The sequence below is a fragment of the Tripterygium wilfordii genome, chromosome 17 (assembly GCF_013401445.1).
Source record: "Tripterygium wilfordii isolate XIE 37 chromosome 17, ASM1340144v1, whole genome shotgun sequence".
Lineage (NCBI taxonomy): Eukaryota > Viridiplantae > Streptophyta > Magnoliopsida > Celastrales > Celastraceae > Tripterygium > Tripterygium wilfordii.
In genome coordinates, this window is record NC_052248.1 from 12623045 (window position 1) to 12645841 (window position 22797).

A 22797-nucleotide genomic window follows, 5' to 3' on the forward strand; every position below is an offset into this window, starting at 1 on the left:
TGCATGTCCAATTAAATAAATAACCAAAAAAAAATGATCCAACTAATGAAAATGATGTGCATGTAAAATACTTGAGGTAGTAATTTGATAAAGATGGAAAAGTGATGTACATAGAAGCGCACAAAAAAATATTAACAAGTGATATATATAGAATCTAAAAATAATTTTTTGGGTCACTGTACAGAACTCCTGTTCAAAGTTTCGACCCATTTAATATTCGATGTTAGTTCTGTCATTGTAATTATTGGATTTGTAAAAAAAATTTATATATTGCACACTTTGCATCCAACGACTTAAAGTCACTCGGTTGTCTCACGTATGTTCTTATTAACCCGATTGTTTATTCAACAAAAAATGAAACATTAGATTGAAAATTATTGATATTTATTATATTTTTAAAAAATGTTAAAAATTATTGATGTCAAAAAATAACGTAGAAGAGGAGGTGTTAGCAACCTCAATCAGTTTTTCTCCTCACTAAAAGGATGTGTAAAACTAAAAGGCAATCACAGTGTTAATGGTTATTCAGAGAACGGAATATTGGGGGTCTATTATAATTTTTACTACAATAGATCAAGTTGCAACCCCTTTGAGGGTCAAAAGTTTTTTTAAAATCATAAATGTGTAGCATTTGATATAACAAATGCAATGATATATTTATTTTATTCAAAATAAAAATCAAATTCATCACATATCAAATATTTTGAGTTTATATAGAATTATTATGTCATTTTTTCTAAGAAAAAATATTGATTGAACCGAATATTACTTTTTTAAAAAAAATAGATTTTTTCGACCCCAAGGCCCAAGCCACCCAGGGCCCAGGGGACGCAACCGTTTTGAATATGCAAATTCCAAAACGCCAACGCCCTCTCTTCTATCGTCGCTTTGCTCGACTCCCGCTCGTACTGTGTTCTCCGAGAAACTCTTCCGTGTCAATGTGTCATGTCTCCTTCTCCTGCAACCACAGACGCTCTTCTTGTATTATCGCCGGATAACCTCCTTTGTCAACGAATAGAAGCTAAAGAAGAAGGCACCAGTTTGATCAATGGCAAGATGCACGCCATCCACAACCACGCAGACAACAGTAATCAGACAATTCAGGCGTTCATATTTTCTGCTTACACCTAAGAACCCAAAACCCAACTCCGCAGTACGCAACGCTACAACCTCATCGACGTCTTCCTCAGCAATCAAACTTGGGAATGTACTCCTGGTGGCCTCTCTCACCAAAACTCTCACGGAGTCTGGCACTCGCGGGCTCGATTCTCTCTCCATCCCTCTATCCGAGTCCCTTGTCCTCCAAATTCTACAAAAGGGTTCACTTGATACTTCAAAAAAGATTGATTTTTTCAAGTGGTGTTCTCTCAGGCATAACTACAAACACTCCGCCTGCGCCTATTCCCAAGTCCTCGGCACAGTATGCCGCGCAGGGTTTCTCGAGGAGGTTCCCAATTTGCTGAATTCAATGAGAGATGATGGAGTTATTGTTGATTCTGAGACTTTCAAGTTCCTACTTGATTCTTTTATTCGATCAGGTAAGCTCGACAATGCGCTTGAGATTATTGATTACATGGAGGAAATTGGGGCTACCTTGAGCCCTCACATGTATGACTCCGTTCTTATTGCTCTATTAAGGAAAAACCAGGTGGCATTGGCATTGTCTATCTTTTCTAAGCTCCTGGATAGCAGCAATGGTGAACACAATGCCGTTGGCAGTACACTTCCTGGTTCTGTTGCATGTAATGAACTGCTTGTCGCCCTTAAGAAAGCAGACATGAGGAAGGAATTTAAAAATCTTTTCAATAAACTGAGGGAAAAGAAAGGGTTTAATCTTGATTCTTGGGGTTACAATATATGCATTCATGCTTTTGGCTGCTGGGGAGACGTGGGTGCTTCTTTGAGGCTCTTTAAAGAGATGAAGGAAAAGAGTTCGACTTCTGGCGCTTCTGGTCCTGATTTATGCACCTATAACAGCCTAATTCATGTGCTGTGTCTGCTGGGGAAGGTCAAGGACGCACTTAATGTGTGGGAGGAATTGAGAATATCTGGACATGAGCCAGATGCCTTTACATACAGAATACTTATTCAGGGATGCTCTAAATCCTATCGCATTGATGATGCAACACATATTTTTAGCGAGATGCAGTATAATGGTTTCCAGCCAGACACCGTTGTGTACAATTCTCTTCTAGATGGGCTATTCAAGGCAAGGAAAGTTGTGGAAGCATGCCAGTTGTTTGAGAAAATGGTTCAGGATGGGGTGAGAGCCTCATGTTGGACTTATAACATTATCATTGATGGGTTGTTTAGAAATGGAAGAGCTGAGGCTGGCTACACTTTATTTTGTGACTTGAAGAAGAAGGGGAAATTTGTGGATGATATAACTTACAGCATCGCAATCTTGCAACTTTGTAAGGAAGGTTTGCTTGAGGAAGCTCTGCACTTGGTGGAGGAAATGGAAGAAAGAGGCTTTGTTGTAGATCTAGTTACCATAACATCACTTGTGATTGAGTTTCAAAGACAACGTAGGTGGGATTGGCCAGAAAAGCTCATGAGACACATTAGGGATGGTAATCTAGTGCCAAGTGTCATCAAATGGAAAACCGATATGGAGGCTTCCATAAAGAACACACAGAGCAGAAGAAAGGACCACACCCCACTGTTTCCCTCTAAAGGCAATGTCAATGAGATAATGGGCTTAATGGATTCTGCTGACTCAGAGACAAACATCAACCTTGGTCCAGATAATAGTGGGGTTGAGGATGAAGAGGTCTCACAGAGTGACTCTGATCAGTGGTCATCATCCCCATATATGGATCACTTGGCAAATAAAGCAGAGTCCAGTGACCCTCTCACTCAGTTGTTTTCGTTATCTAGGGGACAAAGAGTTCAGGTAAGAGGAATTGGCTCTTTTGACATTGATATGGTCAATACTTTCTTGTCTATATTTTTGGCCAAGGGGAAGCTGAGCTTAGCTTGCAAGTTATTCGAGATTCTTAATGATATGGGAATTGACCCTGTGACTTACAGTTACAATTCTATTATGACTTCTTTCGTGAAGAAGGGTTATTTCAATGATGCATGGGCTGTTTTTAGCGAAATGGGGGAAAAGATCCGCCCTGCAGACATAGCAACATACAATGTGATAATTCAAGGCTTGGGGAAGATGGGGAGGGCAGATATGGCTAGTGCTGTTCTGGATAAGCTTATGAAGCAGGGTGGTTATCTTGACATAGTAATGTACAACACTCTGATTAACGCCCTAGGGAAGGCTGGCAGGGTTGATGAAGCAAACAAGCTTTTTGAGCAGATGAGGACAAGTGGAATTAACCCTGATATTGTCACATTTAATACATTGATTGAAGTTCATACCAAGGCTGGTAGATTGAAGGATGCATATAAATTCTTAAAAATGATGTTGGATGCTGGATGCTTACCGAACCACGTCACAGATACAACTTTAGACTCTCTTGGGAAGGAGATTGAGAAACTGAGGTACCAAAAGGCATCAATCATACGACATAAGGATGATTCTTCTTAAAGAAGACTCTTGCATTGATTTAAGAACAATTGAAAGTTTCTGTGGCTTGCAAGAGCATAATATGCTGATTTCCTGTCGACAACGAAGGAAGAAAAAATTGGTAATCCAGTTTATTATGACAACATGTCGGTCCTAATGGTACCTAATTTGAGCCAATTTTCGTTGACCCGAAAAACAGGCTAGCTCGAAGTTGGGATCAGTGACAGCCATTTGCATATGGTTTCCCCTTGACAACAGTGGGTTGCTGCCATCACAGGATTCTTTGCACTGATTGGAAGCTTCACTTTCTCATAGAAATTATCCTTCATAAAAATGTGGAAAATAAGCTGCAGCCAAGAAACATGCGACTTTTCTGTGGATGTAACTTATCTTCAGTAAGTTATTTTGTCGCTCTGTAGGATACCATTATACTGAAAATTTGATTTTGTAAATGGTGTTGTATCTTCAATGAAGGTTCAAACTATTTATATCTCGTAAATTCTACAATACCAACCTTACTTTGTCACAAAAATGCAACATGGCATGCTTTTGCTACCGGCAGCTGGATGTTATTTCTACAGTCCGGACTGCAGAAAATGGTGATCCATCACATGGCTGGCTGTGGGCTCTACTTGTAACCAGTGCGTAGTAGAATGGCAGACTCCCTCAAGTTCCATTTTTGGTCAAGTGTTCCTGCACCTTTCGATAGGTTGATTTGGTCAGAAAGTTGACAATTAAGACTCTTGTTTTGTATTAGGTCAATTTTCTATATGGAATTTACATTTTTTTTTTTTCCTACTTGTTTTTATTACTCCTAGATTTCTTGAGCTGTGATGGTTAAATATGCTTAAGCCAAATACCCATGAGATTTTTTTATATGCTTTTGAGTACTGATTTTGTTTATTATTAGGTTTCCTCTGTTGATTTGATCTGGGTTTTGTTTGTTGTTCCTAACGTAGGAGGGTCTGGATTTGAAGGCTGCAAATTTACAGTAGTTCCCTTCTTCCAGGGCTGATTTTCGACAAGATTTCTTTGAAGCAAATCTTCCATTACTTGACAAAGCGGCAGGAGAGCACATCCATTTGAGTTGCATGGGTTAGAGTTCAACCATTGTCCTGCATCATAATCTTCCAATCATGCATGTTCTCATTCCACCATAAATACCTAGGTTTCCATTTCCTCAAATAAATTTCTAATGTAGTGTGTATATACACACACTACCCCGGACCCGTGCACCTCATACTCAGAAGTTCTATACACGGGATCAGGATAAATCACTTAACGAGGGGTGACCCCAAACTGTTGGCGAGACGTTTTCAGGTGACCTAACACAAAAGTTCATGATAGGAGATCTTGTGAGGCATCCAAAAGTTATTAATTTCTGTTCCATATTGTCACCAGTTTCCTGGCTTAGAACAATGAATTGGTATGATCAAAGTTGCATATCGATTGCAAAAAAACAAAAGAAGAGATTCATCTTTATCTCCCAAATTGGTGCACAAGAAGAGCTTTAATCGGGGGGTTTCATTGTTCTAATTTCTCAATCATAATTGCTGAAACACAAAGCAAGATTGTAAAGAATAATTGTGTATGAATTCATGAGTAATTGTATTATACAGACATCCTGAAATTGCTCAACAACAGCCTCAACTCAACAAAATCAGACAGACAAACAAACAAAGTTAAAAAGCACAAATCAACAAATGGATTCAATCCTCAAGGTACTAAAAAAGGCCGAAGAGAACAGAAAAACCTAGCAAGATGAGCCAGACGATATGAACCAATAGCAATGCCTGCGCTGGGAGAGGAGAACTGCCGCCGCTTCCAACCACACAGGGTTCTAATTTAACGACTCGAGTGCCGTGACACAACGCGTCAGGGCAGCCGCACCAGTACGTGATCCCGTCCTCACCACAAACCGGATCTGCTCGAAAGCAGTTGATAGGGCACGATCCGGGAAGTGTGATCCCCGCGCAAGCATCATTGCTTGCTCTCGAAAGGTCCTGCTCCGATTGTACCGCCGGGAAACAAACGCTGAATGCGAAAACAAGGACGGCGACGATGCGTAGGGCAGGTGATGCCGAGATCGTCGGCATCTGGAAAACTGCGAGGAATTCGAAACCCTAATCTTGGTATGTCGTCGAATGTTGAAATCAATGGCGTAAAATGCAAGGAATTTCTGTCCGGAGAGAGCAACAGCGAAGAAAAAGAGGAAGGTAATTGATTGAACGAAACAAGGCAAGAATCGACGCGTTAAACTCCGACGGTGAAGAGGTCTCCAAGGCTTAGCTGGACGAATTCTTCTCGATTACTTTACAACGGTAATTTCATGTACATCTAAAACGAGCAGCCCAGCTCGTTCCGTTAATTTAAAGCCCAAACCCACACTTTGAATGGGCCGGAAGCCCTTCCCTCCCGGATCCAAGAGATGGGCCATCCTAATAAAAGAGTTTTTTTTTTTTTTTCCTTTCCGTCTCCTAAATTTAGGGGTGTAAACAGTTGGTTTGACGGTTATTTCGATTATTTCAATTGGTTGTCGATTGATTCGGTTTCTACGGATGTTTTTAACACCCCTACTTCTAAGCAGTCAAAGTGTTGAGCTTCCTCTTTTCTCAAGTCATGCATATTAAGGAATCACAAAGCATACAAAGAAAACATACTTCTATAGTTTTATTTCAAAAGTTAAGACTAAAAAAGATAAGTTTTGAGTCTTTTACAAGCCTCTTTTGGTGCAGTATCCAGTACTACCCCTGAAGGTGGATAATTTATTCCATCCTAAATATACAAAAGAGCACATGACCCACAAGAAAGCAAACACAGCACAAGAGAGCACAGTGACACACTGGAACTAACACATACTTGATAGCAATGATCTATATGTCAGAATGTGCTCCTCCAGAGCTCTTGCTCCAAAGGACCTGAGCATCAATAGTAGAGAGTTTAAAATTATCCAGGCACTTCCATGTTTTGATTAATTTGACATCTCCCCAAGATCCATCCACTTTTTTCTTCAAATATACTGTCACCACCCTCGCTCTCTTGACCATCCAGCCTTACCATAGCCATGATATCCAAAACCACCACCATAGCAGAGCTGGATCCCAGTCATATTACCACAAAAGTCATTTTTGTGATCATGGCCTACCATAACACCCTTCACATCTCCTGCTTTACCATTCTTTCGAAGAACCTTGAATTCACCTTGAGGGAATCGGTGCCTTCTTGTCTCTCTCCAGTGGCATTTGAAGAATCAAAGCTTTTAAATTCAGGCAATGGGATGTGGAAGTATGCAAGCCCTGGTGCGGTGTATTCTTTCTGCATTTTCACGTCAAATGATTAATTAACATATTAAGTTAGTTCTCTTACAGAATCATCTGAGGGGTGAATGAGTTGGCTAGGAATGAATGATTCCAACTGGGAGACTCAAATTCTACTCTTCAAATTGACACCATGCAACTTTCCAAGGGGCATAAATAATAACAAATCAATGGTAGGAGTGGTTCTTAAATGTTAATAAATTATAAACTACGATACAAATTACAACGGCAAAGAGAGATTGGTACATACCTTTGAGCTTTTCAGATGTGCCTTGAAACCAAACTTGCTGAGATTCTTTGATCCATGCATATAGACCTTTAGAGGCTTCATGGGAATAATCTCCACTGTCAAGGAAGTAGAGATTGAGGACTGATTTGTGTTCAAAACTTGACTCCCCCAACTACAAGGTTATAATTACCAAAGCCATCAATCCCTTTTGCATCTAGAGGGTTGACTTGAGACCAAGTGTTCTTCAAGGTAACAATATGTTTCATTACTTTTTCCCTTGACAAGTTGGATTCCTGGTCATGGTTTTCCAATACAGCAGCCCATGGAATGTTTGATTCTATTGCAGGGGCACATGCAGCATTCATGGACTTTGCAGCATCCACCACATCCTGCCTGTAAATATTATCCCCTATTTAAGCAGCCGGAAAGGTCAATTAGCTTAGATGCTTAAACTGTCAATATCAAAAGCCTATTTCCGTGCATGTGCATGTGGTGAAGGGCATAACATAAACTGGTCGTATATAAAATATTAAGATTCACCTCTCTTATCGGCTTGAGTTTTTAGGAGGAATGATGTTTAACATGGTATTGGATACTTAGTATAACAGCAGGTCTGACAATTAAAATATTCCATTTGTTGAACCATAATTGAGGGGAGTGTTGAGTAATATAAACCAGCTGACTAATTACATAAAAAAAAATAATTTATCCCTCTTATCAGCTTGAGTATTTACGAGTAATAGTGTTTCACATGTAGACTATTGTCTCATGGTTTCATGAATCTGCTTCTTATCCCTTGCACCAGGCAAAAAAAATTTCCAATAAATATACATGATCCTAAATGAAGCGCAATTACAGCATATTAATGTGAAAACAGAGAAAAGATGCAGGGAGAATGTGAGGACCGAGAGTACCAGTGAAGACGATCAAGTGGGGCTTCTCGGCTTGTATCAAGTGGCCGAGAAAGGCGGTGGTGTTAAGGTCGGAGCAAGGAGCGGCCTCTTGAATGGGGGTCAAATTCACACATGGCGTGGTCTTGCCGTCTCCATAGTGCATATCTGCAACTTGCAGTATCTTGAACTCTCGATTCTCTCCAAACTGAAGCTTCCGCTGTGGTTCCTTGGAAGCCTGGGCACCGCTCAAAAGGAATACCACCACAAATACTGTTAGCATCTCAATATTAGAAGCTGATGATGACATTTTGGCAATGCTCTTTTTGTACCCCAAACTTGGCTATATATACCATCCCAGTTCATGCAACTCTTGTCGCAACAACTGTGGATAAGGTCGAACTTCTATTAATTACTAATAACAATGCACATTTTACTCATTTTGCTATCCAATTTTGTATTCTCAGTCAAAATTTATTGAGCTCCCTTGTTTTTTTATCTGCACAGAAAGCATGCAGGGCATTACTTAATTGTCATTTGGCAAACAAATTAACTAATAATGATGCATATTTTAACAATTAATGATAATGCACATTTTATTCATTTTGCTCTCTAATTTTGTATTCTGATTCAAAATTATTGAGCTCCCTTATCTTTTCATCTGCACTGAAAGCGTGCCGGGCATTACTTAGTTGTCATTTGTCACTAATAATGTTGCATATTTTAATTCATTCTGATCTTAATTGCTAACATTCTCACAATAAAAAAATACAAAGCCATTTAATCAAACATCAGTGACTGCCTATGAAACAAAACATCATGACTGCCTATGAAACAAAACTGATTGGCATTGACTAGTCGCTAGGCTTTATGCATAACAACCTATATTGAATTTTCCTTGTAGTTTGACACAAAATACACATTTTAGAAAACATGTGCATAACAATCATAACTTTTCTCAGATTTGATTAAGTAGTAAGAAGCATTCAGCATAATCAGCTCCCCATTCCTTTGGAAGATTCACATACATAAAATTTCCTCACTAGCAGTACAGAGACAAGTGATGGGTAACTAAAAATGTTGCAAAGCAGAGGACAAATTTGTTGTTAAAACTTCCAGGCAGCACATCTCTAATCTGTCAAGCCCACTGACTAGTAGACACTAAGCAACATTAGTAAAATATATAGCTGTATGAGCTGGAACCAGTTAAGGCATTGAGGTACTTGTTTTGTATATTATTGATGTCGACATAAATCAGGTACCAAATGATATATGTAAGTATGTGTTTATGCGTTTTTGTCTAAAGGATTGGCCGTTACATCAAATTAGTAATGTAAATCAAGTAATTGAGCTAATCTTTATACAATGGATCAAGCAGGTGAGAAATGGAAAAGTGCAGATGGCACAACTGCACAAGCACACCCAGCCAGAGATTGGTGGGAAAATGATAAGCGCAGAAGCAAACTTTGATACGAATGATAAGTGCAGATTGCACAAGCAACCCCTATTACATGTTGGTGGAAAAAGAGAAGCAAAAGCAATTATGATTGATCTGGATTTTTTTTCGTAGTCAATAGTGTGCACAAAGCAAGAGTAAGAGATGGATTCATCAGGCTCTGGCAGTCACAGCAAGAAGAAAAACACTAATAAAGCCATGCTGCCATCATTTTCTACTCTGTTCATTTCAAAACACTAATTTTTGTTTCACACTTTATCGTGAACCAAATCCTAAGGGGATTGAATTGAACTCTACCAGTGGAATTCAATTCAGGATATCTTGGCCTATATTGGGGATCGTGTAATTTCATTAAATATTTGCTAAGTTCCATCCCAACTTATTGGATTTGTTTCTGTATAGATCACCATTTTGAGTCCAAAAGGAGCTACACTTTGTCGTTTTTTAATATTCATAGGCAAATAAAGCTATAATTTCAGTTCTCTAGATTCTCCAGTTTCCAAATGGACTAGGATTGTCTGGTTACATGAAGCCTTATAGATCATGTTTTGCATTAAAACAGACCTAGGTGCAAAGCAAGATTCATAGGAATTTCCATGTGTTGTAGGCCATCAGAATGTTCAGAACAAGAACGTAACGCAGAAAGAGTTCCAACAAATTCAAAAAGTGAGCTATTTTGCCACATAAAGGTAACATTTATTTGTTTTCTCCAAAAAAAAAAAGAAAAGAAAACAGATCACATGAACTAATGCTGGACCTACTGGACAGTAATACCAGTAACACATACAAGATAACAACCAACTATAAAGTAACAATCTAGTAGCAGACTAGTAGTTAGACAAATACCAGATCAAGTTTCCTTAACTTTTGCTGCTATGGCAGACGACTTGAACCATGGTACCCAAACTGATGTGGTCTTCTGGTACAGTCTGTAAGCTTCAGCTCTGGACTCTCGCTTCAGCATCCGTTGTTCCACAAGCAAAGTCACATATGCTAAACACATACTATTTATAAGGGCACCAATAAAGGCCCAACCATGCCCCAGGTTCCATGCAAATATAGCCAAACCCCACCACCACAACTGTTCCCCAAAGTAGTTTGGATGTCGAGAGTAACACCACAAACCCCTCTCAAGATTGAGCACCATGGGCAGTCCTAGCTCTTTGAGCTTCTCGTTCTTGGTCACAAATTCGTGGAGTTGAGTATCAGCATAGTATGCTATCACAATGCCACTAATACAAACAACAATGGCAACAAAATCCCAGATATTCACTGGCTTATCAACCGAGTGTACAATATACATTGGGAGACATATTCCAATGAGAAACACCTGCATAGATTTAACACAAGTTGAGCTCATTGAGACAATTTGTCAAACAGTTAGTTCCATATCCAAATTCTGTAACTTCAAACCCTAATTATATCCAACATAAGCAAGAAAAAGTTGGACCTACCTGCTGAGAGGCATATACGGCAAAGAAGGATGCCCACCACCAGTGGTTGCCGTACTGGATGCGCATATCAGTGAATCTCCAGTCCTCCCTGGCACCCCACTGCCACTTTTCACGCCTAAAGTAGTTATGGGTGAGCCTGATACTCCACACCCATGTCAGGACCGTCACAATTCTTGACCTCCACAAATCATACTGGGCCAACGGGTGTGCTGCATAGTAGTACAGTAGCAGTACCGGGATCACAGTCCAGTATAAATCTATCATCTGCAGTACAAAATTAAATCGATCAAATACAAAGTACAAACAGATAGAAAAGGAGCAAAATCAAATACTGGGAAATCAAGTGCAGACCCAGAAGCTTGATAGTAAGTGACTGATGACCCAGAAGAGGACATTGACGTTGAGGAAGAACAGTGCGTTGGCTAGGAGGAGAGGGTGATCAAAGCACCATTTCCACAAAGGAGAGAGGGCATTAGCATTAGCATCACCATCATAGGAGTGGTTGAGGAAGTAGAGATAGAAGAGTATGGAAGGTAGAGGAGTCAGAAATGCAATCACAGCATTCTTCAAATTGCGATCCATTGTGTTGTTGAATTTTAGCAAGGAGAGGCCTAATCTTATAAGGGTAGGCAATGTAACGTTGATCCAAAAAGCGATGAGTCCTGCAGATGATGGATGATTCACTTTCTGCATGATGGCTTCCCCACTAATCATGATTAGGGTTCATTTTCTACAAAGCATGGAATATTATCCTCATGATTTCATTAGTTGAACATGGAACTTTCTGCCCAGTAACATCAATCATTAACTGTCCTTTAATCATGTTAAACTAATTAAATCATGAAACATTGCTATATCCAAATCAAACTCATAAAACACTATTATGAGATTCTTAACAATAATATCTAATGATGATTGAAACAGCTAGTGGTGTGCTTAATCATACTCTGGAATCCACTCACATGGGGCCTTTCTGTGCATGAAGCAGCGAGTGATACTCCGGTCCCCCCTCCCAAATCCCCCACAATGCAATTCGCGCAGAAAGCAAGCAGCAACATCTTCATTGAGTGATTCCACGGCCAAGCTTGTGGGGTGGAACCGTGGAAGGGGGACTGTGGTGAATAAACTTTATCTTCCTGAGCCAATGTGTCAATGAGCCTGAGAAGACTAGTCTCACCTTCTCCGGACACCTGAAATAAGACTTGGTTAGTTGGTCCGACGGCCACGGTGTCAAGCATTATGGGGCAATTGTACCAATAGGTCCACAATTATGACGATTTCTTCAAAAAAGGACAGCAAAAAAATTTTAATTATAAAGACACAATTGATTAAATGATGCAAGTGATTCATTAGTTAAACGACAATCACTTTGTATGTAATGGATCGCCGAAAATCACTTTATATGTAATGGATCGCCCACTCATTAAATCATGTTTCAAATTCTACCCATTCCTAAACCCCTATTTAAAAAAAAAACTGATTAATTGACATAAATATTCTTATTCTTTTAATAAAATTATCTAATTCTATACATGCGCGCATCTCTCTTTACATTTGTTTTGACTTTTTTCTTCTTTAAATGAAATTGTCAACAATCATCATTATTCGTTTCAATACTTGCAAATAGAATTAGAAATCTCAATTTTGGCAATGTAGATTTGGACTTTTTCATGTCATTCTTTCAAACACTCGATCTCATAGTGCTTTAGCATGTGAATCCTACACTCCTCGATCTTATAAATGGCGTGGTGCTCTGGCCGAAGATGAGTTGTTCTATAGTTGGTGGACATTTGTCGGTCAAGTGTTAGGTGGCTCAAAATTTATGTCGATGAGGGGAGTTCAAATCGAGTACGGGTGTCGATTTGATAAGTGAGTTCGATGGTTAACATATTAAAAGGTGTGTAAACTTAACACTTTGTTAATTATAATTTTTCATGTGAGACTAATTTAAGTTATCTATTAAATATTTGATGTAAACTTATAAAATATGGATGTGGATGTAAACTTATAGAGTTAAAATAGGTGATGTAGACTTTTTTTAAAAAAAATACGGTTGAGAAATATGTTTTTCATTGGAATTGAACCTTGAACATATATATACCTAACTCAATTGATTGTTAATGAGTCATCTCTTGTTGGAAACTTAATAATTTATGTGAGTGTAAATAAATAAAATTTCTCAAAACAAATTTCTAAAAAAACCCTAACAACGTTGGTGATAAACAATGAATAGGAATGGTCGATCCTCACAAAACATTTTTTGGAACGTTTAGACCCGAGCCGACGTGAGCTCCAAACTAACGAAGACCCGTCAGTATAAACGCGCCCAAGAAGAACGCCACCTCTCCTTCTCAGGTTTCAGCTCTGCGAAACGGAATCCAATTTTTTTCTCTCTATTCAACGAAGCGAAACTACCATCGGCCCGGAGCGTGGAGAAGCAGATTTCGTTCCATTGATTTAAGTCAATCGAAGTTGGTTGTGCCATAAGACGGTGCGATGTCGGCTAGGTTGCTGAAGCAGTTCTTGAAAGAACAAGAACAGAAACAACGACAAGAGCGCCGCGAAATTGGCGATGGAAGTGAAGAAGAAGAGGATGCAGAATCTCCTGATTTTGGTAGTCGTTCTTCGATAAACCCTTTCGATTTCCTCAACGAAGAAGATGACGACGAGCCTGACCAGGTTAATTTTCTCGACAATTTTTTCCCTTTCTTGCTGTTTACGATGAACTGAAACGTTATTAAGTTGCGATATTAGAAGCTGATGGTTTACTGTTCTAGTTGTTATCGGCGGCGTTGGTGCTGCTCATTATTCAAATTTGTGGATGAATGCGGTTCAGAAATTGTATGCCTCTAGAATTTGAAATTCAGATCCTCCCTTGATCGTGTCTGAGTATTCATTCTTACTAAAAAGACAGTTTTGTTATCAAATACTAGGATCAAGGGTTTGATTGGAAAAAGATAGAGCTTAACATAAGCGGCTACATATTCATTCAATTATTTCTTAATTCCCCTCATCTTCAACAAATTCTATGACCGGACACGAGACAGTAACTTTTTCCTTTTGAAGCTTACCCCACCACAGGTGGTGTCTTTAGAATGACGAGATAAAAGGGTTTATATGCGGATTTTGAGACCATTTACTGATAACAAACTGATGTACATAACTTTGTGCTCTTGAAGCTTACTCTACCAAAGGTGGTGTCTATAGATTGAGACAATTTACTGATATCAAAGAGAATGTGCTAGTGAGCGATCTTCAATATGGTCGTATGATTTCGTTGATATGTTGGTTGATGGTTCTTTGTGTTATCCTTCTCCAAGCAACACTAACACTATTCTTAATTAACAAACAATTTTGATACTAATTTTTATTTTTAACAATATGATGATTATTTTGTAAAGGATAATGCTTGAAACCCCCAAAAGTGACCCCAAAAGAGCCCCATTTAATGTGCAAGTGTTAGATGTAAAGTGGGCCCTACATGTGTGTTTTTAATGAATGATTATTTTAATGCCACATAGATTTGGGAGACTTGGGGGTCAAATTTTGGGGTCTCTAGCATTGTCCTTTTGTAAAAGAAAAGGTACTGCACCCTCTACCTCTGGTTGCCTTCATTGGCTAATTATCAACTGTGCTTCAGCAGGATGAGTCCAAAGCCACCGAGGAAACTTTCATAAGAAGCAGTGACGAAGTTAAACGGGAAATGACTGCAGTAGAAGGCACATCAACATCTAATTGCAAACCAAAGAAGAAGAACAAGAGCAAGAAGAAGAAGAAAGGCAAAGAGGGTCCTACAAGTGCAAATAAAGTTGAAGAATCTTTGGAGGAGGTTTTAGAAAATTTGTCTTTGGATGTTAATTATTCTGTTAGTGGACCTGATCCTACAAAATCCAACTTAGGAAAGGCAAAAGTTAATGATAAATTTGTTAAAAGATTTGATCAATCCATCTTACAAGTTAATCCCAAAAATCTGAATCCTCAGAATGAGTTACGAAAAATTTTTGGTTCCAAAGTGGTGAAGTCATTTGAGCAAAGTAATCAAGCTGGAGGTTCTAGGCAGTTACGCGGGGGAAGAAGTGGTGCCCGTCATAGAAAAACTAATTTAGTCACTCCATTGGAACACTGGCCTCAATGGGATGGATCCTTCTCAATGGAGTTGTTGGAAACCAAGGATGGTTGCAATTATTTCAGGTAGAAAACATCCTTTATTGCTTGATATAGTTGGAGTTATACTTTCTCACCTCTCTTTCTTGAGCTACATCCTACAGTATTAGTTAAAGAGTATCTTTGTGGTGGCCTATATAATGGTTTACTTCTAATGAACATGTGCCACCAACCATCACATATCACATGTACTTGTTCATGAAATATCGACATATTGTTACTAAATCTTATATCTGTTCTTGACACAAACAATTGCAAAACTAAAAATAAAAAATCGAACATGCATGTGCTGTTACAGAATTTAGAATTACAATTTGCCAGTCACTCTCTTGATATGGAGGAGCATCTGTCATTGGTTTTTTAGAAATGGAAGAGGTTGAAAACCTGTCATACTGATTGAAATTTGCAAATTCATTTTATACTGTGGCCAGTCCTTTTTTTTTTTTTTTTTTTCCTCAATGCATTAATAAGTGGGATCTAAAGCCAAGCTAGAGCTAGCCATTGGATTTGAATGCTCATCTGAGATGATAAACCGATCTTATCTGCCAAAATTCAACTAGAGGACACAATAGCATTTGGCTTGATGATGGGTTTCAGCCGCCCAAACATTATATTCATCAGGCCCTTTCTGGCTGAAAGTTAGTTTGAAGTTTAAGAATTTTATGGTGACAGGCTACATTAATGTTCTTGTTTATCTAGATGCTCATTATGCACGTGTGAAAGCTAGATGATGATCTTGTCTGATGAAAAATGAAGCTCATTGATCCATTTGTTTCAATTAACTTCCATTATTTCTCTCCATTTTCTGTTATGGGGTCATGAATCTGTTTACATGGACATAAATGTAGGTATGTGTACTCAGCATCCTATGATGAGACTCAGAGATTATTTGAAGGTGCCAAAGCTACTCATGATCTGAATGGTGTAGCAGTTCTTCTGAGGCATCGCCATCGTTACCACATAGATTCCCTTATGGCATTGGCGTACTATCATATGTTAACAGGTGAACATCAAACGTCAGCGGATGAGACTGCAATGTGTTTATATGCACTGGAATGTGCATGGCATCCCATGTTCACTCCTTTCCAGGGTAATTGCCAATTGAAATATAGCCATGAAACAAACAAGGCATTGTTCAAAGTGCTTTTCACTCATATGAAAAGCTTAGATAGACAGGGTTGTTGTCGTTCTGCATTAGAAGTATGCAAGCTGTTACTTTCCCTGGATTCAGATGATCCTATGGGGGCATTGTTCTGCATTGACTACTTTGCTCTGAGGGCGGAGGAATATGCATGGTTAGAACAATTTTCTGAAGAATATAAAAGTGACAATTCTTTATGGATGTTTCCTAATTTTTCGTTTTCCTTGGCTATCTGCCGGTTTAATCTTGAGAAGGAGGGAACTTTGGGAGATTCTTCTGTGGGTGTGGCAAAGTCTAGATCAGTTGATTTGATGAAGCAAGCATTGATGCTTCACCCTTCAGTTCTTAGAAAACTAGAAGCAAAGGTCCCTTTGAAAAGTCAGATCTGGACAACTATACTCAAGAATACCTTTTTTCAAGCAGATAGAACAGGATCTCTATCGTTGGATCATCTTATTGATCTTTACATAGAAAGAAGTTATATTATATGGAAGCGTCCAGAGCTGCAAAAGTTTCTTCAGGATGCTGCTGCACAAGTCATTGAAGCTCTTGAACACAATATTAACGAAGCAAAGGATTGGGCTTGTGTAAGCAAGGAAGCTTTTTCTTCGGAGAGCAATGAGTAAGGATTCTAATTTATCTGAATCTGTGCTTTAGCTTTGTTTGACTACTTCAAAATTTGATTTAATGGCTCAAATCTTATATTGTGTATATGACAACTAATTGACTGAAATAATGGGCCAATGCCAAATTTAGGTTTGTAGTGAATAATCATATAAGCTCATTGGCGTTGATGTGAGATTTTGAATTTGTTTTAACAAATTGCAGAGTATACATTACAGTGACAATATTGTGATTTGTCATACATCATCGAGTTTTCAATCTTATCATTCAATGACAAGTTGAGGTGACAAAACATCTTTGTTTACTAGGTATGTCCATTTGCTGGTTTCGGATTTCTCTGACAAAATGCCATCTCTTACACCTGAGAATCTGGAGAATGCCATGGTTGATTTGAGGATTGTTGCTGGGCAGAATGGGGTCCAGGTTGACAATCAACAAAATGGTGGTCCTGCTCCACAGCCTATTGCCAATCGCAACGCATTGGCTGTCTTGATGGAGTCAATTTTACCATGGGTTCATTACGAAGATGGTGAAGGTGGAGTAGCTGATGAGGATGATGGACACGGGGCCGGACATGATTAGTGAGAAGCAATGATATTATCATACTAGTTACCTGGTCTTTGGCAGAAGAAAGTTCGATCGCAAAAACAGTGTCTGTTTAGCTCAGAGTAGCGTCGCGTCGCGTGTGAAAAGCATGGCCTAGCCTGTCTACAATTTATTTGATTCCATAACTGATGGAAGTGCCTTGCATTTTAACATAGTAGGCAGTGAGCAATATGGATCCCTTATTATAATCTTCAAATGCCAACTTAAATTCCAAAATGTCCTGTCTACATTGTTCTTTCCCATTAGCATTGAATCTTTTGTCATATGTAATGATTTGTTTTCCTTTGTTCCCGATAGAGATCAAATAATAGAATTTCCAAGTTACCCTATCATAGTTTCAGTTCTATACATCATTCTTTTGATAGGGTTGAAGTACTAGTCGGCTGCAATGGGCCAAGAGCACTGAAAATTTAGGGGATATAAGTTTCAAGGTTTGAAGAAAAATGTTGCCCGTTTGGGCTTCATGCTACATCAATAAATTTCTATTAAGTTTTTGTTGTCACAAAGAAATCCAGATAGGAATGGAAGAAAAGATATCAACTCTTGTGGCCACGCATTGATAGCTTTGGCTCAATTTACTCTGACGTCAAGCGAGAAACTTTAGTGCGAAGTCTTGACGCCCAAGTTTGAGTTTATGTTTATATTCGATGTTAAGTTTATGTCTAGCCTATATGAGATGTCCAAACGGCAAGTTATTATAATGTCTTGAGGTACCTCCACTCAACAAACAAATAGATAGAGAGAGTTTCAGCCAAGGTGGGATACATACAGTATAGTTTGTATAATCATGGCAAGCATTGTGCCTGACCAGGAAATACCCATAAAGATAACTATTTCTTAACGACTTTCAGACCAACGTAAATAAAATAGGAGACACAGCAACAGACTTGATCACGTTGAGAGATTTACGGGTCGGGTTGGATCCGAAAAGTAATTGTTTTTCTTTTTTTGGGTAAGCAGTGATGTACAAATTGAAACCGATGAGATAATTCTGAGTGTGTGACAGTAGAGGACTGAAAATAGTCTTAACAAATCCTTCATTGCTGCTGCGATCTCTGTCTTGCCTCTCGGTGTGATGTTCTGCTTCGTTCTCTTTGGTTACTGATTTTAGTTCTGCGAAATTGAATCTCTTTTATTCCTCACCTGAAATTGTGCATAGGCTGCGAACTTTTGTTTCCATTGCCGTAGACTATTGTCCTCTTTGTTCATTTTGGATGTTGATTTCGATTTGGGTATCGATGCAGCTGTTGCTGCTTCTCTTTCCTCGTTTTCTCTACTTCTCTTGTTGTCAATTTAGGGTTTAGGGTATGATTATGAAATGCAAACCCCTGATTTGCTTTTCTGGTACTTGTTATCAGTAGAAGCTGTGAAAAGAATTATGACAATTGTAACTTTACTCTGGTTTCTTGGGGCCTATATAAATCTCACCATACTATGCAGTCTGGATTCATGTTTGGCTTGAAGGCCATGAACTTATCATTTGCAGACAAACAAGTTGTTTAATTATAACTATATTTCTAACTAGACAGATTTCTTCAGGAATGGATCTGGCATTCACTTCTTCATTGTCCCTTGCTGCTGGAAATATAGCCACCCAAAAGATAAAGCCTTTTACTTCAAGTATAAGCACCACCTGTAAAGTGCCAGTGCAGAGAAAGTTTAGGTGTTTCGCCACAGTTGCCACTGCAATGACTCAGGTTTGCCTTGCCTACGTTTTTGTTGGGCGAATTTTGATTAAATCTTCGTATGTACTGATTGATATTTATTTCGGTTTTTAGGCTTCCGAGTTTGAGTTAGAGAACAAAAAGCATGATCTTCTGAGAACTATCCAAGACATGCAACGAGGCCTTACTACGACTGCTGATCAACGCTCCATCATTGAGGAGGCTCTGGTCTGCTCCCCATGTTTTTCTCAGTTATAATGGTCTTCAAACTCCCTCTCTCGTTGTCTCATTTTCCCTCCCCCTATCTTTCTACGCAAAGAGTTCTTGATGCTCATTTCATGGAAAATAAGTGTATGCATGTAGGGAAAGTAACTCATGTTTTACTTACATGAGTCTGGCAGGTGAGCTTGGAAGGATACAACGTGGGTGCTCCAATAGATCTTAAGAAGTTGGATGGAACATGGCGTCTGCAGTATACTTCTGCCCCTGATGTCCTCATTCTTCTAGAATCTGCTGCAAGGCTTCCCTTTTTTCAGGTGCCAAAAAGTAGAGCTATGTACTATCCTTCTTTTATGAGAAATGCAAAGCTTCTGCTTAAATTTGTTACACTTTCCTCTTTTTTTCTTTTTTTTTTTTAAATGCTTTCTACTTGAAGGATGCAAAAAAATGAAAGTTGAGAGCTGCTAATTATGAAATAATTTCACTAGAGAGTTTTGCTGGTAAGGTTAACTTTATCATAGCTAACACAGGAAAAGGTCAACAATACCCGTACACAAGGCTCTCGCAGAGGACGGGATTGGGGACAAACAAGATTTACATAGACCTTACCTCCACATAATATGTGGATAGGCTGTTTCCAAGCATTGAACCTGTAACCTCTATGTTGCACCCCTGTGACTCTACTATTGGGCCACATGCTCGCCTGTATGCTTACCACGGCAGTGTTGAAAATATTTTTGATTCCAAGTTTTACTGCCTGTGAAGACATTTAGTGTTGTGGTTTAATACGTTTTCCTTACATTATGTTGTTGTTTGTCAAGTGTCAGGTTCTAGATAAGTAAAGTTATGTTCTCTTTATATAGTTCCTTCCATCTTGATTTCTTTTGTATTCGCTGTTTTGCGTTACACATGACCATAGGTTGGGCAGATCTTCCAAAAGTTTGAATGCAAGGATCAGTCTGATGGAGGCATCATACGTAATGTTGTTCAATGGAGTATTCCAACTTTATTAGAGGTAAAATTAGATCTTCCCTTATACCATATTATCTTATGTCGATTTTTTTTTGTAAGGATGTTATGTCAATGTTATGGTAACCGAAACGAGTTAAAATAATATATATGCCATCAGATCTAGCAACTCTGGTTTGATCCTAACATAAATAAGATGTTATATTGGCTCTCCAACTCAACTGATTGAATTTTCTGGCTCTCATGCTTTACAGGAACAAGAAGGTGCTACTCTACTTGTTTCTGCAAAATTTTCTGTTGTTTCAGTTCGTAACATTTATCTTCAGTTTGAAGAGGTCTGCTAATCTGCCCTTCGCACAACTCTATTTTGTGGCATAGTTTTTTTCCGTGGAATATGTTCACTTGCTCTTCATTTCATATTTGATATCTGAAAAGCTTGCCTTCCACTCACTGTTTTGTATTTGTTTCCTTGATATCATAGACATTCGACAGGGGTTATAAAAATATCAGGTGGTAGATGGAGGCCACGATAGTTTTTGTTTTAGAAAAGACAATCAGAGCACATCAATCATTAGTTAGCTACTTAGCTAATCTCTTCCGTTCTAGTCGTCACCTTCATTTCATTTTTTCTGTCTAGGTGGCTTTTGTGGTTCAACTTTACCGATAGCGTTGGACAATCCAATGTCAAGTTTTTGTAGGTTCCCGCAATTAGTAATTGATTTGCCAGCTAGTCAGCAAAATTTTCCTTTACTGGTAAACAAAAGCTTCAGTGGCCAATGTGATTATCTGCCCTCTTTTAATCTTTATCATTCGTCCATTGCAAAAACTATGCATTATATGACATGGCAAAGTTCCAATATTGTGGTGGTGGTTGTTTCTGATTGTGAATTAATCTGGACCTAGATTTTTGCTGGAGTAATCGATTCTTTGAGCATGATACACAGCAAAATGACCAGAAAAGCAATTCATGGCCCGCCATAAGGGGATAGTTTTTTTGTGGTTATGATGCTCCATTTCAGGACAGGTTGAACTTAGTTGTGATTGTGGAGATCGTGAAATAATTATAAGTGCCTTTGGTTCTTTACCTGCCCCTTTAATTTTGCTATCAGAGCAGTAGCTTAGCCAAAAATCCAATCGTAGAGCTTTGTCTTTTTGTTGATACGAGTATGAGATGATGATGATTATAGGAGATTGATTACTTTTGTGAATTATTGTTCGATATATTGTTTCCTTCTTCAGCTGTCAGAGAGATGCAAAATGTCCTTGCTGAATTTTATCTCAAGTGTTTCTGAAAATTTCTTGTTGTTTATGGCAGATAACTGTTAAAAATATCAAAATCAGTGAAGGGCTGCAAGCTCTAATAGCTCCTGCAATACTTCCACGGTCATATTTAAGTCTAGAGGTAAACCAACTAACATCACTTATTATCAAATTTGTTCATTCTCTGGTTTGGCATGAAGCTTGATAAATGCGGCCTGGATCTAGTTGGATGATCAGCTTTAATTGAGAAGCTCCTTCTCTTTAAACACTAACAATATCGTCTTGCAAGATAATGTTATGCTTAGTTAATGTACATGGGAACTTTTCTTTTCTCAAATTTTCTGCTTAACTTTTTAGTTTTTACTGAATGCCTCTCTGGATGTATGTGATAAGATTTATAAATAATATGTTCTCAAAGCATGAAATACATGTCTTTCCTGTTGATAGCGGTATTGTTCTGTTCGAAAGTGAATAAATGCTTATTTGCAGATCTTGCAGTTCATTCGTTCTTTCAAAGCTCAAATTCCTGTGACTGTGAGAGACCCTGGGAGGTATGGTGCTCATATTGTTCTAAGTATTGGTAATATATACACATTCCTGTGACTGTGAGAGACCCTGGGAGGTATGGTGCTCATATCGTTCCAAGTATTGGTAATATATGCACATAAATGATCGCAGCGTACTTGAATTTCAGGCAATCAGTCGGAGGACTTTATTATCTTTCCTATCTAGATAGCAATATGCTTCTGGGTCGCGCTGTTGGAGGTGGGGGAGTTTTCGTTTTTTCCAGAGCTCAACCTCTAGACTTCTGAATAACAGCTTGATTTGCAAGATATGCAAGGGGCCAAGGGCTGTTCAGCTTATATGTGGTCAAGCAAACTAACTAGCTCATGAGATCATCTGCCTGGAGTAATCCTCTAATACAGACTCAACCAACCGGTCGTTCCCTCTTACAGAAGTAAGGAGATACATATCTGTACATTGTATTTTCCTTGACCATTGTCGCCCCTCCACATTATAGAAAAATTAATTTGCCAGAAACAAAGGCCAGGGCCTTCAGTTCCTGATATTCTGTTCATTTGATTGTTGTAAATTTTGAACTTAATTGCCTAGTTGTTTCAAGTTCAACTGATTATGATCTCGTATCAATTTTCATCTCAATGTTTTCTCATTTCTGTTACTTTTTTGTTCCTTTCCTTTCTCATCAATGTCTGTCTCCAAGTCTAGGAGTTTCTCAATTCTAGAAGGATTATTTGGACAAGATGCAAGAGTGCTGGGGCT

General features: G+C 38.6%; 4 protein-coding genes and 1 pseudogene across 9 annotated transcripts; 3 read left to right on the forward strand and 2 right to left on the reverse strand.

The window, feature by feature from the left end:
* The first annotated feature begins 844 nt into the window (after positions 1 to 844).
* Positions 845 to 5022, forward strand: LOC119983118 (pentatricopeptide repeat-containing protein At4g01570). The gene has a single exon (XM_038826793.1). The coding sequence runs from the start codon at positions 1049 to 1051 to the stop codon at positions 3542 to 3544; it is 2496 nt and encodes an 831-aa protein (XP_038682721.1). The 5' UTR covers positions 845 to 1048; the 3' UTR covers positions 3545 to 5022.
* A 1145-nt stretch (positions 5023 to 6167) lies between these two features.
* LOC119982855 lies at positions 6168 to 8161 on the reverse strand (annotated as a pseudogene).
* A 1902-nt stretch (positions 8162 to 10063) lies between these two features.
* On the reverse strand, positions 10064 to 12122 carry LOC119982854 (uncharacterized protein C594.04c-like). Of its 4 annotated transcripts, none has more exons than XM_038826443.1 (4): positions 11832 to 11973; positions 11221 to 11531; positions 10870 to 11133; positions 10064 to 10745 (listed from the first exon to the last, which is right to left on the reverse strand). In XM_038826443.1, exons 2-4 carry the CDS (start codon positions 11449 to 11451, stop codon positions 10266 to 10268), a joined length of 975 nt encoding a protein of 324 aa, XP_038682371.1. In that variant the 5' UTR covers positions 11452 to 11531; positions 11832 to 11973; the 3' UTR covers positions 10064 to 10265. The 4 variants fall into 4 exon arrangements, with proteins under 4 accessions (XP_038682371.1, XP_038682369.1, XP_038682370.1 ...); XM_038826441.1 differs by having other exon boundaries at positions 11221 to 11599; positions 11832 to 11972; XM_038826442.1 differs by having other exon boundaries at positions 11221 to 11599; positions 11816 to 11930.
* A 999-nt stretch (positions 12123 to 13121) lies between these two features.
* On the forward strand, positions 13122 to 17733 carry LOC119982646 (transcription factor 25). Of its 2 annotated transcripts, none has more exons than XM_038826124.1 (4): positions 13122 to 13548; positions 14510 to 15060; positions 15882 to 16796; positions 17107 to 17733. In XM_038826124.1, the coding sequence occupies exons 1-4, from the start codon at positions 13366 to 13368 to the stop codon at positions 17378 to 17380; spliced, it is 1923 nt and encodes a 640-aa protein (XP_038682052.1). In that variant the 5' UTR covers positions 13122 to 13365; the 3' UTR covers positions 17381 to 17733. The 2 variants fall into 2 exon arrangements, with proteins under 2 accessions (XP_038682052.1, XP_038682053.1); XM_038826125.1 differs by having other exon boundaries at positions 14513 to 15060.
* A 594-nt stretch (positions 17734 to 18327) lies between these two features.
* On the forward strand, positions 18328 to 22687 carry LOC119982197 (probable plastid-lipid-associated protein 10, chloroplastic). Of its 2 annotated transcripts, none has more exons than XM_038825444.1 (9): positions 18328 to 18474; positions 18944 to 19101; positions 19183 to 19296; positions 19470 to 19604; positions 20207 to 20302; positions 20511 to 20591; positions 21572 to 21658; positions 22006 to 22138; positions 22211 to 22687. In XM_038825444.1, exons 2-8 carry the CDS (start codon positions 18946 to 18948, stop codon positions 22117 to 22119), a joined length of 783 nt encoding a protein of 260 aa, XP_038681372.1. In that variant the 5' UTR covers positions 18328 to 18474; positions 18944 to 18945; the 3' UTR covers positions 22120 to 22138; positions 22211 to 22687. The 2 variants fall into 2 exon arrangements, with proteins under 2 accessions (XP_038681372.1, XP_038681371.1); XM_038825443.1 differs by having other exon boundaries at positions 22006 to 22067.
* The last annotated feature ends 110 nt before the right edge of the window (positions 22688 to 22797 follow it).